Here is a 13180-nt window from a genome sequence, read left to right on the forward strand (position 1 = left end):
CAGAAGGCTGTCCCGTGGCTAGCAGGGAGGAAGAATAGCGAAAGTTTCAGACGAAATCTTCCCTCTATCTAGCTGCATTGTCAGCAGAATAGTTTCGAAGGTGGCTGTAACCATGCCAAGCTGGACTTCTATTTTTCCATCCGAGCTCTAACGCTGGTGCAAAGCCTCCACAGCTTTCTGAGGAAGAGCCTGGGGAGACTGGCTGATGTCCTGAGCTGTAGCCTCTGCCTGAGCTGCCCAGCTGCTAACAAATTGTTCCAGTAAGCATGTGCTAACTGGGAAAACTGGGAACTGTGCTGGTGGTAAACACCTGGATATCCAGTCTAACTTAGCAGAATCTGGGTTATATGCAGTCTGGTTTAGCTTCACTATATGGTCAGATTTCAAGATATACATGTTTTTGTTTGAAACCTATGGGGGTTCATTCCTGGCTCAACAATGATTGAAAGCAAGGTGGTAATTTCTGTGTTAACCACTAGATGGTCCTGTTTCTCAAAGAAAAAAAAATAATTCCAAAATAAAGCCACTCCTGGCTTTGCTCTGAACCTGAATGTTAGTAGAGAGCGGCTTCAGTGTAAAGCTACATGTAATTAACAGTCTGGTTGCTTGAATTGACATGGTTTTCTGAATAGATTTGAATACAAGTTTTCATCAATCCTCCAAACTCAATTAGTGCGACTGAGTCTCTTATCAGTCTATGATAAAATATTACCTAGTTAATGTCAGTTAGGAATTTCCAGCTCCAGACAGCACAAATGTCAGTGTTACCACTCCCTCTTGTTCAAGGATGGGCAACACCAGAACAGCTGTGTTTTGTTTTATTTCATTTCACATGCAGAAGTCATGCTCTACCCCAGTACAGAAGGCTGGGCAGAATCACAGCTCAGGCATGAGTTCAACACCATGGCACCTGCAAACTATCCACATGCTGGTATGCAAAACAACGAGAATGGTGGGCTGAAAAAATATATTTCTGTTTCTCCATCCAGCTGCACCAAATGCCTCTGCTTTTGTGGTTTTTACCTTCTGCTTGTGGACATCTCCTACCAGCAAAAGAAATACAGCAAAAAGAATTTCTTTGAGCAAACTAGGTGGTAGAATTTGGCATCAAAACTGTAGCTCGGTGTTGGTCTCTGCTGCTGTCTTCCCAAAGAATGTTCCTCCATTGCAGGCTCCCTAGACCTCATCCTCTTGGGTCACTCCAACCTCCAGCAGATACCTTCCTATTGCCACCATTCATCCTCCTTACTGTTTCCTGCCCAGTACCCCGACCTCTCCTTGGCCTTGGGAAGTTGCTTTCCTTTCCACAGCCCTTCACTCCTGTATCTCTGCTGCCTCTCTAAGAACTTTCATTCTGCAGTGTCTCCCTGGTCAGCCATCCCACCGAGACCCTGAGACACTCTGGCTAACAACGGGCTCAAGCCCCGCTCCTGGTTCCTATAATCTACGCAGGAATTTTACGTGCAGGAGTCCTTGGTTGTGTGTGGGGCAAGGAAGTGATGGAGGCCTGAGACCTTCCCACGGGCCATCCACAAAGAAGAGGGCATGTGCCCAGCCTCTCATTCAAACACAGAAAAAGGATGGAGGTTTGAACACGCAAACTTCTTCCCCTTCACTACAGACCAAGCTGTCCTCTGAATGATCTTCCTGGCTCACTCTTTCATGACCCCCTTTCCCCTGGCAGCTCTTTCCCAGCTCCTCCCAAGTCTGAGTGGCTCTCACGTTTGTGTTGCATGAGCTGACTTGCTTTCCTCAGCCAAAGCATAAGCCCTGTTACGAATGGGATAACAAAATAAAATAAAATCGCAACTGCCTGAAAAGACTCTCAGAAGTCAGGATGATTGCTGTGAAGCTTCTGAGTACTATACATAGCACTCTGGTAGTTCAGTCGTGGTCTGGTTGAAAGAAATGGTAACTTACAGTCAATGAGGACGGAGGAAAATAGTACTTCAGTATGAGAAATGCCTGATGAGGCTCGTTTAAACAGGCTGTCACATAGTTTATTAGTCTTCATTGCCTAGAACATTCTATAGTAGCCTTTTGTGAAGGCAGAAAGACTGACTGCAAAAATGAAAAAAATTAGTACTTCAAAAAAAATTAGTACTTACAAACTGGCAAGCGGTGTGTCCGGAATAGATGCATGGCCGTGATCCTTCTTGTAGCAGGGAGAAAGCTGTACATGCTGAGAATTCGCATGGGTTCAAGAAACAACTGTGAAAGAAAAGTAGTCCATTAAAAGGGCTACCTACCACAAAGACACATTTGGCTTGGGAAGCCTCTGGACCTCATGTCTCAAGGGTCTGGGAGAATAGTCTGGTGGGGAATGTCAAAATATGCTGCCCTGTTTTTAGAGTCTTCCCAGATGTTCTCTGCTGGCCACCGTCAAAACCAAAATACTGCAGTAGATGGACCTCGGGCCACAACAAAGGCAGCTGATCATATTAGGGTATTTCAAATGCTGGCTCTCCTAATAGTGATTTTTCTTTGTATGGCATATTATTTTGCAGGCAGCATTTACCAATAAGCAAACCCTATTAACATGAAGACATTGTACGGTACTGTTTTATTTTATATGGTAACTTCCACGAAGGTGTCAATCAGTGAAACTGAACTGTGCTATTGAAAGGCTGACATTGCAGTGCCAGCAAGGCTAGAAAGAGTAAATGGGATGAAAATGGCTTTTACTTCAATTTTAAGATGACAGGATCACTTAGAAAAACAGCAAAACAAGACAGGATCCTACATATCCTGGAGAGAAAAAGCCCTCTCTCCAGCGATTGCCCACTAGAGATCAAGAAAGGATACCCACATTTTCTGGTCCAAATCAACGTGAAGAGCTGTAAGGGAAAAGCTTTACAATGCAAAGTCATGAAGGGTTTTACTTATTATGAAGATACCCTCTTCATGCATGCACACAAAATTATGACAGCGGAAGCACAGCCACTGCCTGGTTCTTGGATGCAGATTGATTTTTAGGTAGGCAGCATTTGCAAGGTTCAAAGGGAACATGCTAAAAGGACGTTGATGAAGAAAGCATGTATATACATTATCGATTGATTTAGCTGTTAAGAGACCTTTTGTGCTATCATGAGCTTGAAGTGCTCTTCATATTTTGCTATTGTAATCCTGAGTAGTCTGAGTAAACTCTTGAAAACTTGTATGAGGAAGACACTTCCTTTAGCTGTTACTAGGTGGAAATTGGAGAATGGAAGAGTATTTCTCAGGCTTCTTTACTGTTTGTGTTCATACACATGCCCATAGAACAAACTACTACATGCAAATGTGAAATTTATTTTAAACCCCACAGCTAGTGACCATACCCCCACAGTGGTGGTGCTGGAGTCATCTACTTGATGCCTGGATAAGTAAGAGCACGGCCAGGCAAAATTTCAATCATGCTTCCTTGTACAAGTACCCCACAAATTGCCCCTAGGAGAAAAAAAGTCTCCTTTCTTTTGGGAGGTGGCTGCAGTGAAACAGTGTCATTTGTACTTTGAGGTTTTCCCAGCTGGAAGCACCTTTGTAGAAAAACTACACAACAGATTTGCTCTTGGACTTCCACCTCATCCTAATGGGATTGCAGCATTTTCTGGTCCAGGGTCAGCTTATGGACTGGGTCATGCCTCAGAGCCCCCTCTTCTAAGCACAGCTTTAAAAATTGTTTCTTCAGGTAGTCAGTCTTACCAGGAGTGGAGCACAACCCAGTGTCTGCAAAGATCTCTGCAAGAGAGCCTGCGGTCCCCGGGCAGCTCCGTAACGCTTCACATCTCAGCCTCTCCGCAGGATGGTGCCGAAGGAGTGAAACACCTGCCAGTTCAGCTGGTGCTCCTCTACAAACCTTCGCGGTGAGCACGGGCTCAGCTGTTAAAGCAGCGAGATCTGTAACAGCAAGACCGTGATGACATGTTAGTCAAGAGACAGTGTTAAAAATAGCCGCACAGAAGAGACGCCTATTGTAGAAGTACCATGTTGCTCAAGATGTTAGCCTCACGCAGATGAAATTTGTCTGCCACAAAACCGGTAAGCACCTGCTTAAGCACTGAATCGCAACCCATTTCATTAGCTACTTGGGTGCTGTGTTGCAGTACGGCCTAAAACTTAGGCGTGGGTGAGTTGACCCCAGCTGTGGGTTAGGGGCTTGATGGGATGAGAGCTGCAGTCAGGTTCAATCCCAAGCAGAAAGCAGCGGAGGGACAACAGCAAAAGGAGGAAGGGCTGGGAAGGGGCACCTGTCCTGGCAGCTCCAGCTTGCTGACCCTGAGAGCTTCCCACTGTCCATCTCCTCTTTCTCCCCACACCTCATCCCCAGCCATGAGTGTTTTTCGCCCGCAGACACGTGCTTCAGGCAGAGCATCTCAGCCAGGCAGTACAGAGAGCCGGGCTCTCCTGTGTGGACAGCGTGGCAGCTGGTGCTGCTCTGGTTTGCCTGTGTCCCCCCATCCACAGGGATGTGGCAGTGGCCCCCTCCCCTCTGCTTTGCTCCTGGTGGGCCAGGGGGGCTGGTGTCCCCTGGCGCTGCCCTCAGCTTCTGCTCACTGCCCTGATCAATGGCTTTCTAATAGAGCCACAGTTCTCTTCCCCTCCCTTTGTAAATTTAAATTTTGCTCACTAGTAGTGCTGACGTCCTCCTGGCCCACCTCTTGACTCCCCCTCCCACTTCAAGCCCACTTCCCTCCGGTATAAAAGGCACAAGCCCCCAGAAGCTGCCCTGTTTCTGCTTGGAGCAGCGGCTACCTGACAAGCAGCTTTGGTGCAAACAGGTGAGTGCCTCCCTCTAGCTACTTCAGCGCTTGTCCTGGCTCTTTCTTGCTGGATTTCCTTTTTTCTTGTTGGGCTTTAGCTTTTCTACATTAATCTACATGGCTGTGCTCTGTGCTCAGTAACTTTTCTCCAGTTTTGCAGTGAAGGAGACTGTGCTGAGGCGACATGGCTGTACCGGTGGGCAGTGCTGTGCCCCCCTAGGGAGAGCACACGCCGGAGCCTGCAGCACAGCAGTGCACCTTTCGTGCTGCTCAGCCCTGAAATGAGCCATGGTCCCAGGCCTGGATTCACCCGGGGTTTGATCTCTTGCGGGGATTTCCAGTGCTGCTTTCAAACATGAAAGCTATTCGTGTTTGCGTTGGAGGGGATGTACACAGCCGCCAACCTAGAGTAAGATGCTATTTTAGGGTTTAAAGAGTTAATAGCACCTTGTCTTCTGGGGACATTGAGGATAGGTTTAGACCTGATGGAACTGCAGCCGAGTTTGGCGTGCTGAGAGCCCCTGGGTGCCTGGAGGCAGAGCCAGGCTGGTCTCCCACTGCTTGTGTGAGGCAGACGTGCAGCGAGCTGGGATCCCACTGCTTCACCCTAACTTTAGTAGTGGCTTTAACATGCTGTAACTTTCTTCTGTCATGTCGATGGAAATTGCCAGACCACTGTCACAGATGTCACTCAGCCAAAATTTAAAGGTTCTTTTCTGCTTAGGGACCAAGCAGAAGTGGCAAGTTGACCAAGTTGGCAGTGGTGCTGACTTCTTGCTGAGCTCCAGGAGAAAAATTGCTCCTGAAACTTTTAATTGCATCAAGTTTTGTTGAAACTAATAAGGTTTTAAAATTTTTGGTGATCATTTAATGGTTGGAAATGGAGGGCACATACAGCCTGATTGCATGAGGTCTTGTTTTTTTGATTTTTTTTTCTCTTTGGAGGAAAGCTGCAGGGCTGTGAGCTAAGGCAGGTCTGGACCTGAGGAGATCACAGACCACCTCCCAGCCCCATTACTCATGAAAGGACTGTGAGTGGGTAACCAGGATTTTGTGCTATCCTGGAGTTAGAAATGCTCAGCATCATGCTGGGTCAAGTTTGTGGCATTATCCGTGCCTCAGTTTCTCCCCGTACCAACAGGGGTGGCACAATTAGGAGGAGGAAAAATTAGGGAGGCTTGGAAGTGCCGAGCCCCCTGATTATTTAGGGTGGCATGTTACTTACTGAGGAGCAGTGGGAGCCATGTGCTTCGCAGGAATCCTAGCCAGGTTGAGAGCAAAAAGTTCAATAAAGAACGGCATTCTGGAAGGTGGCCAGAATGGCTGATAGGGGGCACAGGGCCAACTGGCGGAGACTGAGGCACAGCACTGCTTAGGAAAAAGCTCGTGCTAAAAGCTTTTTCCTTCACTTTTGTCTTTCATCAACAACGATCTCAAGGCAAGCTCTTCCTGTCACTCAGTTACCAGAAAACAAAAGACACAAAACCAGACAGCAAGTAATCTGGAAAACCTGTCAGCAACCCTGTAAGCACACCGGAGAGACTCCTCAAAACATCTTCTTTTTGTCTGACTGAACTTTAGGCTTTGCTAAACATGGAGCAACAAGAGATGTACACCAGGTGAAACTGGAAGCAGAATTCATCCCATGTGGTTTTACATGCTAAGATCATTTAGTCCTGATTGTTATGAGATATTCAAGTTAGAAAAAGTTAATTCACAGTTCTGTTGAAATCACTTTCCTCTAAGCTCTCTGCTAAGTGACTGTCAGTGTGAAAAAAAGAAAAAAAGGCACGACAACAAACTTCACTGAATGCTAAGGGTTAAGGAGCTTTTGACTTTGCATTTTAATGAAAGACAAAACCAGATCCTCCACGTGCTTTTGTTGTGTTGTCCCTGCCATATGCTTGGGAGCATCTTGCATCAGAAGATTTTCTTTCCTGCTCTGCCCCTACTGAAGCATGGTGCTTAGGCAGCAACAGGGGAAAAAGCAAACCCGCCCTTACACGGGGAGAAGCCTCTGTTTAGGCGTAGCCAAAAGGATTTCCTACAGCTCTGCAGCTGTATGGCTACCCTAAGTGATGCTTAAGCAAACAGGGCTCCTGTAGGCAGAGGCTCCAGGCTGTCACATACATAGGCAGACCTTGCCATACAGAGGGCCACACAGAAAGTCAGCGGCAAGCTCAGGGCCAGGACTTGCGTGTCCTGTTCGTGAGAAAACACTCAAGTTGCAAGACTTGCCTCAGTAGATGGCTCCCTGCATGGCCTTTGCCTTCAAACAGAAATACCCAGGACACTCCCAGTGTCAGTGTTTCACAGAACTTACTCATGAAATGGCTCCGATGGCTAGGAGCACGCTGTTACAGTTGATGCCTTCCTTCAGCCTGAGAGCTTTAACTCATATGTGTTCCCCATGTTCACTTTTCTTCTCACAGCCTTCCCACCACCACTCCACCATGCGGCATCTGATCTCGTGGACACCACGTGCCCAGTGGTCACCCAAGCACTTAAAGCTGGTCACCGTCTATGTGCTGGTGCTCTTGGTATCGCTCAGCTTTGCTTCAGGACAGAGCAGGCCATTTAAACATCAGATAGACAACAGAAGTAAGTATGAGTCTCACCTGAAGTAACGCGATGGACTCCCATATGGTGACCCCACGGCCTCTGGTGCATTGACGGATCAGGGTTGGACTGTCAGGCAAAGTTCAGCAGCAAATCTATGTGGGTGTTTCTATGGTAAAATGGGGGTATGGGGACCTGTACTTCCATTTACACCTGTAAGAGCATGTACCAAGCTTGATCTCCTTCCCACAGCCCTTAACTACCCAAGGGAGATAGTGTAATTTTTTGATAAATACCAGAGGAGACACTGATGTACAAAAGACTGACAAAGAAAATGTAAGGCGGTATATGTTGAATATTTAAGCATCAAATTTTTCAGCTGTGTTCTGTAGACCCAGGGTAGTTCACAACTACTTCTATAGAGTAATGAGAAAGCAAGGGCCAGAAAGTTAAGTTTGCTGTACGGGTATCTTCATTTCTCCCTGGAACCACGTCTTGTCTGAAAGGCAAAATACAAGTGGTTGAAGTGTCTCCATTCAGACACGCTGTGAAGAACTGAGGCTGGCCAGGTGAGGGGCAATATCGTATGTCCCAAGTAAAAGCTAACACACAGGCCAAAAGATTCTTGAGAAAGTCTTTATCAGGAAATCTCATTTTCCCCCAAGGAGCAAAGGCTAATAATTGTACGTGGCGTGGGAGAGAAGGGGGTGTGGGCAGTAAAGCATGTGGGCTCTCAGTGGCACACCTTCCCCCTTTCAATGAGAACTAGGGATGTGGGGTTTTTAGGTACCCAGGTGAAAAAAATGAAATTACTTGTTTTTTGGTGGGCAGGAGGGGTGTTAAATACCGTGTGGAAAGACTTACAATATGTATTTATAGAGAAATTGACAGCCAAAGTGGATTTTTTATTTTCTCTGTTCAAGCATCAGAATGCACAGGGGAAAATCCTGCTGCCTTTGCCTGAGACTTCTGTATGACTTGCATGATATATAATGCACTTACATTGAAATTTGTCCCTGTTCCTGACATTCATCCGGCTTTGGAATGATTTGGCATTTCCTCAGGGTGGCATCATCTCCAGCACTTTGTAGATTTTCCCTGTTGCTGTACCTTAGTCTTTTAATACAACTATACCCCTCTCCACACCTGCTCCAGAACTAGACTATAAAAATAAGTCAAGTGTAAGTGTACTTCAGGTGCATTAAAAGAAAAAAAAGTCACCCATGAAAACAACTTCCTAAGTGAACACGAGTTAGTTTTTTATGTTTACCCCTCAGGTAGGAACCCTCCCTGCAGCCCAGCGGGTTTGTTAGCCTGTAGAGATGCCATACCTGGTGCATAGAGCAGAAACGGAGGCTGGACAGTAGGACCTTCGGGGCCTGAGCTAAGGGAGGACAGATCAAAAGTGGCAGTACAGGGAGCTACTGTGGTCGTTCTGGACGTAGGCTGCACTGTAACCTCCTCCAAGGTTCGGATCAGTTTTAAAGCACGCTGTGCCCTCCTGAGTTGATGGGTACTTTGGCTAATGTTCGAATTGCAAGTTGCAGCCCAGATGGATGAAAATTAATTTTGCATCTGAACCCGTTTCCTTTCGGCTCTACACAGGGCAGATGGCCCTCAAAGGAACTAGAAAGTTGTGTGTCTGGCTGCAGCCTTTCCCCCTCTCTTTTTTTCCTGGGCTACAAATGAGCCGCCCGACACTCTCAAGATGTTCAGGAAGTGCTGCCTTTGAGCACAGTGCTAGGTGCTTCACTGGCTGCTTTGAATTCCAGGTCCTGAGATCGATCCTTTTTGGTATGTGGGCCGTGGTGTCCGCCCCATCGGTCGGTTTGGGAAGAGGCAGCTGAGAAGCAACCGTGGCAGCCTGAGGCCTGTGAGCAGGCACCTGGATTTCATCTTGAACGCTTTGTGGGAACAGAAAGTGTCAGGCACAGAAGACAGTGACTGGTGATCCCTGTTCCCTGAGGCGGTGACCCAACCTCTGCTTTTTGAATTGCACCCTCCCCTGCACCTCAGACCTCCGATTCTGCTTTGGCCTAGCAATCCCACGCTGCTCTTCTTTTCTCCTCCTTGTGCAAGCTCCTTCAAAAAGAAACATATTCAGGGTGCAAGTAAAAGACAATGCATGGACACGAGCACCAAGTGCAACTGTAGCTTATAACAATGTTTCTTTGTCTTATATCCCCACCAATCCCTTGATGCTGGTTGCTGTAACGTTAGGTTTATCAAACAGCCACGCAGCTTTTGTGCTGGGATTTAAACGCTGTGGTGTTAAGCGTATCATGAAGCCTTCCTGTCACATTTCAAAAGTCAATGGCTGTTGATATGTAAAAATAAAAAGCAATGGTTGGAAGAAACAAAAAAGGCTCTCACTAATTTGTAATGCACCTGCATTAATGGCATGAAATGCTGGTGCTTTGTGTGTAGTTTTAAATAGGTTGTCAACATAAAGGCATAAGAATGTAGCCCTGAACTACCCACTGCCTCTTTATGAATTGTGCCTGTACTGCTGGAGAGATACATTAATGCACAAAAAGGAGCTCCTATCAAAGACAAGTATTTTCTCCCTGCTGAAAAAAAAAAAGATAAAATAAAATTGGCTAATTAAACTCTTCGGAGTAGTTTTGTGCCTACTGCGTGTAGTTGTGCGCCGTTATCCAAAAGGGCTGAGGGCCTAAACCAGCCGATTCCCTGTGAAACAACGCAGTCATTTGGAAGTACATTACCTCATCAAGCCGAAACCGCTCTCTGAGGAGCGCAAGCAATGCGCCACCTACTGCCTGAGTCCACATCAATAAGCCTGGGGCTGTGGCCCAGTATGCATGGTTGCCATGGTAATTAACTTTGTTATATTCACTTTATAAGAAGTGTTATTTACAATTATGTTTAATCTTGATTAATAACTATTACCAGACATAATATTCGAACGTAGTTTAATCTATGGCTTATATCCGATAAAGATAGCTCACAATTTAGCTCACGACTGACAGTTAAATCCAGGCCACGAAGCATGCTGCAAAAGACAAATCAGAATGCACTTGCATTTCTAGCTGTGCTTGGTTAGAATTACTACTAAAATTTAATAGTGGTTGAGTTAATCATTGCAGATAATTTAAACCTTTTTTCTCCCTCTTTGCGAAATGGTCTGTCAGCAAGGAGAGGATTTTTCTTACAATAAGGCAGTTATGCCTCTTTATAATACAACATACAACACCCAAAGTGTTACTTAAAACATGCTAGTTTAAATGAGTGCCCTGACGGTGGAGAAAATATGCTGATAAAGAAATACTTTGATCAGTGTTCATTGCATGTGACTTTGGAAATACCAGACTAGGATTATCAGCAGCCTTCTTGCTCAGTCTGTCATTTTTGTAGCAATCCCAGCGAGAGTTAGAGAAATTCTGCCTGAGAAATTCTGTGTGCGATGGGATTTCGCCCAACAGACTCGACAGTTTGGAGAACTGTTTGACAGTTTGACTGTCAAACGCTCCTAGCAGGATCCCCCCCACCCTGGCCCCAGAGGAAAAAATCTGAACCAGGTGCGTTAAGGCGCGTTCCTCCCCTCGGCTAGCTGAGGGAATTCTGCAGAGCTGCACATCTCCTGGGTTTAACAGGGGACGGGGCGCTTGTGGACAGGCAGAGCCTGAGCTCTCTGCGTGGCAGCCTGTTCTGCATGCTGCTGGGCCGAAGTGCACATAAATCCAAACAACAGAGAAGAACTTTTGGTTTTTCTTTATGAATCAAGTCCTTGAAAAGGCATTCTTTTCATAAATTGCTTTTACTCTTTTATAATTTCTCTTGACAATAATTCTCGGTGAGTATGCAGATAACAACAACAAGGCAAGCTTAATATTCACTCAGACTTAATCAAATAGATCATATAGTCTTCATTTTACCCATTAAAATATTTTCATTTATAAAAATTAATCTAAATATAAATATTAACACTAAAGATTGAAATCACTTGATGACAAAATAATTCTTTGTGTGCTATAACATATGCTTTTATGATTTTTTAAAACAGTAAATAATATCTTTGCACGTATTTGGCACAATAAACATTTGTAAAAATTCAAATGCCTTAGAGCAGGTGGGATTTTTTTTCTTTTTTTCTTTTTTTTTTTTTTTGCAATGCCTACACAGTACACATTTTTCTGTCAAAGAAGACTGAATATTTTAACATTGTAACACGATAATACTTGCTTTTCATGCCTCTTAAGGAAAACAACCTATTCCAAACTTTGTTGGCTTGTTTAAATCACACTAACAGAACAAAAGCCAGAGAGTTATTCTATTAAAATTAGTAATTTCTGCATTGATATTACATACACAATATTAGTTATTATTTAGTAGACGAATATGTAGACCAACCACCATTAATGACATTTCATAACACGCATACCTGCATAAACCAGAACCTGGGAATGTATTGTATACATACACGAGAACAGTCAAGGAAGGGGGAGGAGACTGGATAACAAAAAAATTACTAGGCATCCTACTCTGTTTAATCGCCTTGACCGGATTGCATATAGAAATAAAATCTATTTGTTTCATATATATATTTATATATTGAACAGAGTGGGCCAAATTCTGCCCTCACACCTGTGCAAACCAGTTCCGGAGAACTAGCATTGCGTGAGAATTCATGCAGAATAAACGCATCGGGTCAGATCTGGGGCAGACAGAAATTCCTTGAAGGGATGGAGTGACGCTTACATATTCTAGGTGGGAAGATGGTTGTATTTATTCCGAGAGACTGCAGCTGGACATCAGTTTACTGACAAGCTCAATGTCAAATGCGGGTGGCAGATCTGCACCTGGCACTGTGTTTTTCCAACCGTCCCATCCCACCACTCCTTACCTTCCTCACCTGCCCCCCAAAATTCCAGCCAGGAAATTGGCCCAGTCTTCCTCCTTTTTGCCCAACCACAGACATTTCACAGCCTGGTGGGACCGGGTCCCTGCCTTGCAGCAGGTGAGGTGCAGCGCTCTGCTTGCGGGTGCTCGCCGGCAGGGCAGGGAAGGGAGCAGCTCTCCCCCTTCCCTGGTATCTGCTGCTCCAGGGAGGGCTCACCCCTCCTTAATACTGCTGCGGGGGGGGACTCGCTGGCCCACGCCCGCCTTCACAGCACATCAACCCAGCCTGCGTACAGGTGCTGGCTCTGCACCTTGTGTGGAAGATAAGGGATTCACTGGCTTATCACCTCCTCTGCCTCCCTCCTTTGAGTTCTTCTGAGCAAAAAGTACCACAAACTGGCAAGGTCCTCCCTAAAAAGGGTGAGAGGCCCGCCCCTGTAAGCAGCGTCTTTCCTCCTGGGCACCTAATCCAGGGCCTTCTAGTTTGGCTCGCCTTTCAAAGGTCTCAAGAAATGAAAGAAGGAATTTCACTATTTGCAATCCGATTCAGTAGCAGAGTGCACAGGGCACCAGTGACAGGCCCTGGCTACCCCACGGTGGCTACAGATTAGTAGAGGAAGAGATGGCTGGGCTACGTTTTCCCCCCCTCCTCAGAAAAACCAGGGAACTGCAGAAGGGAATCCCTTAGATGTTGCAGCCACCCTACTACCACCAGCCAGCCAGCAGAGATCTCATCCACAATGCTTTTACTTTCTTTTTCCAATCTTAGAGATCTGGTCAGAATTTACTCTGAACTACAGCGTGGTTGGATGCCACCAAGCGGACAATGCTACTGAGAAGAACGAGACATACAAAGGTGTGGGTTTCACAGCGGTGTTCAGGTATTTCCAGACGCCAGGATGGTAACTCAACAGACATCTGGTCCACATGTGCTGCCACCAGTTCACGGCTCAACATGACATCCATGTTTCCCCGGCTGCCAAGAGCAAAACACCCAGCTCTGGAGCTAGAACGTTAAC

At 45.9% G+C, this 13180-nt stretch overlaps 1 protein-coding gene across 1 annotated transcript; it reads left to right on the plus strand.

Moving 5' to 3' along the window:
• Positions 1-7180: 7180 nt before the first annotated feature.
• On the plus strand, positions 7181-9252 carry PRLH (prolactin releasing hormone). The gene is made up of 2 exons (XM_009635996.2): positions 7181-7343; positions 9074-9252. Exons 1-2 carry the CDS (start codon positions 7196-7198, stop codon positions 9250-9252), a joined length of 327 nt encoding a protein of 108 aa, XP_009634291.2. The 5' UTR covers positions 7181-7195.
• Positions 9253-13180: the final 3928 nt, after the last annotated feature.

This window comes from Egretta garzetta, unplaced genomic scaffold (genome assembly GCF_000687185.1).
Source record: "Egretta garzetta isolate BGI_Z169 unplaced genomic scaffold, ASM68718v1 scaffold403, whole genome shotgun sequence".
Taxonomy (NCBI): Eukaryota; Metazoa; Chordata; class Aves; order Pelecaniformes; family Ardeidae; genus Egretta; species Egretta garzetta.